General features: G+C 45.8%; 1 protein-coding gene across 1 annotated transcript; it reads right to left on the bottom strand.

Annotated features, from left to right (window-relative positions):
* Positions 1-635: 635 nt before the first annotated feature.
* LOC115546462 (homeobox protein MSH-D) lies at positions 636-3,777 on the bottom strand. The gene is made up of 2 exons (XM_030359948.1): positions 3,044-3,777; positions 636-2,394 (listed from the first exon to the last, which is right to left on the bottom strand). Exons 1-2 carry the CDS (start codon positions 3,441-3,443, stop codon positions 1,919-1,921), a joined length of 876 nt encoding a protein of 291 aa, XP_030215808.1. The 5' UTR covers positions 3,444-3,777; the 3' UTR covers positions 636-1,918.
* Between the last annotated feature and the right edge of the window lie 1,020 nt (positions 3,778-4,797).

The following is a 4,797-nucleotide window of genomic DNA, read 5'->3' as shown; positions in this document are numbered from 1 at the left end:
GGTCCTTGATGGTGTTGGGTGGAGGTCCAGTCATGCTTTGAGGTGGAGGTCCGTGGTGGTGTTGGGTGGAGGTCCAGTCTGGCTCTGAGGTGGAGGTCCGTGGTGGTGTTGGGTGGAGGTTCAGTCTGGCTCTGAGGTGGAGGTCCGTGGTGGTGTTGGGTGGAGGTTCAGTCTGGCTCTGAGGTGGAGATACAGTCCGAGGTAACCCGCTCCACTCAGAGGAGGAACTCGAGTGCTACAGTCACTTATCTGTCAAATGACTCATGCGTGTCTTGTGTTTGTCTGACTGCATTGTTTTAAAAAAACAGCATGTTGAACTAGTACTAGCTGGGCGACAGAACTCTCTCTATCTGTAATGCCTTTTGTCTGTAAGGGAAGGAATAAAATCTTCTGTCGCTATGACGACTCCATGACAACGCGAACCGTGTCTTTATGGTGGATCATTTATATGTAACCTTTATGGTGTGTAAAATGCCCTTAACCTCGATCAGCATGAATAAAAAGATAAACCCACAGATACACAAACGTGACACAAACATACGTTCAGACTCACACACACGATGCAAACCCACCTACACACTGAAACACACACGACACACACAAAGCTCTTTGTAACGAAGAATATTGACACATTGTGTGATAAAATAGATAGCGTCTGTTGAGACAAACCTTTATTGTCTTTTGACTGACAAACAAACATTCTTATGTACATAACTCCATGGCAGAAAGAAGCCCATCCCAAAGGCACGTCCAGGAATAAAATAAAGATTTCAAATCTGATCAGAAAATATTTGTCCTTTTAAAACCGTATCATAAATAAGGAATGTGAGACAATTATACGCCGCAAAATAAAAATAGAATACAAATAAATATTTCTAAATAACCTGATCTAGTGAGCCACTGTTTTAAAGGTTAATATTGCTTTCAGGTCAAGGTAAACCTTGACATAACTAAAATGACTATGTAAGGAAGATTTGGATTTTGTTTAAAACTCTCATATTTAATTAACATGAAATATCAAAATAATGCTATAAGTCGATGTGTTGCCCAGAGCAAGAGCTGCCTTAACGAGACACCCTGAGGAGAAGAACAACAGCCTGATGACCCTGAATAACTGACATAAGCAAATGAGATGGTTGGCAGAAGTCGTTTGCAGCTTCCCTAAAATGATTCCACAAAATTCCTCCTGGCAGAGTGTGGAAGTCCCCTGAACCCTTTAGCACAGACAGACCCTGAAGTGAGCCACGGATCAGAACAGGCAAACAGACGGCTGCTCTTAAACAGAGAAACGCTCTCCTCCACAGACTTTAAATGGCGCTCGTTAGTTTTAAAGAGCAATGGAGAAGCAATCATTTGATCCCCTTTTTCTACAAACTTGTTTTTTAACTGAAAGCTACTTTTTTTCAACGTGAAGACGTTGTTGTGAATACATTTCAAAGGAACCCAGCTGGCCATTAATCCTTCCCACTTGAGGGTCAGAACATGGGAGGCACATTGAGGTGACGTTTCTGGGAAAAGACAGGAAGGCTACAGGTGAAAGGCACTGCATCTGTTGCATTAAAAACATTTCCTCAGAGTCCTTTGAGGGAACGACTGCATGTCGTTCCCTCGGTGAGCAAGCTAGGAGTGGAAACAGAGCGTAAAGATGCACATCCTGAAACAAATGGATATGTAATATCCATTATGGAATTGATATTTATTTTCATTCATGGTAAGGAAGCAGTCCATGTGTGACTTGATTAAAGCAAAGCTTTGTTGTCGTAGTGAACGGGCATTCCAGTTCCGAGCAAGGGTCCGATCGATTCTCAATGATTCCCTTTCACAATACTGCAGATCGTTTTGAACCGACTAATTCACAAACACACACTCACATGCACACAAACACACACACGCACACGCACACACACACGGCCCCACGCTACGACAGATGGTACATGTAGCCCAGGGGGGCCGAGTACAGTCCCAGGGGGGCGAGGGGCCACAGGGCTCTGTGGGGGCCCTGGTGGTGCCCGTGGTGGTAGGCCGAGTGTGTGTGAGCATGTCCGTACAACGACATGGCACCAAGGGGCAGGGACAGCCTGAAGCCGCTGTGCAGGGCCCCCGCCGCACTCGCCGCCACCACCGCCGCCGTTTTGGCGTCGGCGGCCATTTTGAGTTTTTCCAGCTCGGCCTCCTGGAGCCGCTTGGCCTTGGCACGGCGGTTCTGGAACCAGATCTTCACCTGGGTCTCGGTGAGCGCCAGCGAGGACGAGAACTCGGCGCGCTCGGCGATGGACAGGTACTGCTTCTGCCGGAAGCGGCGCTCCAGCGCCAGCAGCTGGGCGGTGGTGAAGGGCGTCCGCGGCTTACGGTTGGTCTTGTGTTTCCTCAGCGGGCAGCTGGGGCTCACCAGACCTGGGGGGGAGGGATAGATAGATAACACTTTGAACATCAAATAAAAATTGGTTTGATATTGTTTCAGCTTCATATTTATCTGACGTTAACATGGAAAGGTGTTTACTTTCTAAATTAAAGAAACCCACAAGCCGGTAAAATGAGGTTTGATATTGATTCATTTTCTAATGTATCTCATATCAAAGCATTAAGCAAGGAAAGTTTGGACTTTTAAAAAAAAAAAAAAACACAAGCCAAGACTCAACAAAACAACAAGTCAAATGTATCAATCTAAATAGAAAATAACATGTTTTACTCGAATTTAATTTCCAAAAACTATTTGAATACTGGGCTCTTGAATCAAGAGCATGGGCATCTATATTTTTACAAGATGATTCTAGTCTCTAACAACCAAATCTCTTACACAATAAAAACCTTTCATTGTTGAAATGTGTATGTTAAGCAACATTAGATAGTACCAGATTAATGTTTATGAGCACAGTCGGTAGTTATAATCATCTAAATACTCCTACTTCACGCCTCCACCTGACCACCTGTTGGACGCTGTGCTCCGGAGATGAGGAGTAACCGTCATATCTCCCATTAACCAACAACTATTTATAATCCTCGACAAAAACTCCCAAAAGTGGTGGTAGCCAGGCCTACTTACCGGTGTGGGACGAGAAAGTGCCGTTTATGATCCAAGGTGCACAGTCGTCTGACTCTGACGTCTCGGACTTCACCGGAGACGTCGGGACCGACACGAAGTGCTTTGGGTTCCCCTCGGCCGGACCGTAGTGTTCCCCGCACAGGGAGTAGGAAGAGCTTCGGCCAGTGTGGACTAGGTCCGTCGGCGAAGGTCCATCCCCGTGTTTCCCGCCGGTGAGCCCGACGCAGTGGGGGGGACCTCGGCGCGTCCTGCTGCCGGACATGAGAGCCTCCACGCTGAACGGATGGCGGCTCAGCACTGGACTTTTACTCTCCCCCATCGTCCTCTCTGTTGAGTCCAGCCGTGTGTCTTCAGGAGAGCCTAGCTCCTCGCCGCCACTCGCATTGACACGGGAGCCCATTCGAGATTCCGCAGAAATAAAAGTAAAAAGATCAAATAAATACACACAAAAGTTCAAATCCAGCAAAATAAAGCCAGCGCCCGAGTAAAGCGATGGCTCCGAAAAAAGTCAGGTGGTCCTCCTCCTGGGTTGGGTGTGAAGTCAAATGGGCGACCGGTGCTGTCAAGTGCGCGTACTCAGGGAACAGGTCAACGGTGACCAATCACTGCCGCACTGAAATGTTGTCGGAGGTACGGAGAGCCCTCCTGCTGTGTGTGGCCGTCTGCATTCTGATTGGCTTCCTAAAGCGCACAGGACTTTGGAGAGCAATCGTCGAATGTCAAACTCCACCGCTAGAGATGATGAACGGCAGAACCATCTCTCTTCTCTCTCTCTCTCTCTCTCTCTCTCTCTCTCTCTCTCTCTCTCTCTCTCTCTCTCTCTCTCTCTCTCTCTCTCTCTCTCTCTCTCTCTCTCTCTCTCTCTCTCTCTCTCTCTCTCTCTCTCTCTCTCTCTCTCTCTCTCTCTCTCTCTCTCTCTCTCTCTCTCTCTCTCTCTCTCTCTCTCTCTCTCTCTCTCTCTCTCTCTCTCTCACACACACACACTTGATTTAGTTAGGCTACTGCAGAACTAAAGAGTGGTGGGGTGAGGGTCGTGTCGTTATTAATAATTTAAGAGCTTTCAGTCAGAGAAACGTTGAAACTGAGCATAGTTCAATGAATGTATTTGCCGTTGCCAGGCTCCACCCAAGTTTTGAAAGCAACGAATTAGGCTATATGTCTTCCTTGAATGTCACTTCATAATAGGCTATCTATCTTTTTTCAAAACACAAGGTCTTGTCACCCACATGTCGCATGTTGGGCCTTTTAGATCGACTAAAGTTCTCCGTTGTGAGCATTATATGTGGTGAGCCTTAGTTTATATTACTTTTTGGTTGCAACATAACATGTTAGTTGAGAAATGGTTACAATTTTAAAATAAGCAATCCGTAACGGTTACAACCGTCCACGCATGTTCACTGTTTCTGACGGAGATGGAGATGGAAACTGCCCATTTTTAGCACAGCTAGCCAGATGCTATTTCCAAACATTACTCTACAAACAGAGGGCATGTATAATCCGTCTGAACGTAACGTTCTGCCTATTATTTTACCTTTCATTCAACATTGATTACATACTATGGAAAAGGATTAGGGCCCCATGTGATTCTTTTTTTGGAATTCTAACTTCAAAAACAGAATTCTGACTTTAAAATCAGAATAAATAAAGTCAGAATTCTGAAAAAAATAGGCTGGCTTGCTTCTCAGACTTCTGACTTTAAACTCTGATCTCAAACTAAATAAACAAAAACAATTTTGAGTCCAGATTTCAATCTC

This window comes from Gadus morhua, chromosome 7, assembly GCF_902167405.1.
Source record: "Gadus morhua chromosome 7, gadMor3.0, whole genome shotgun sequence".
Lineage (NCBI taxonomy): Eukaryota > Metazoa > Chordata > Actinopteri > Gadiformes > Gadidae > Gadus > Gadus morhua.
The sequence above is the reverse complement of the archived record's forward strand: the minus strand, read 5'-3'. Positions and strand labels throughout refer to the sequence as shown.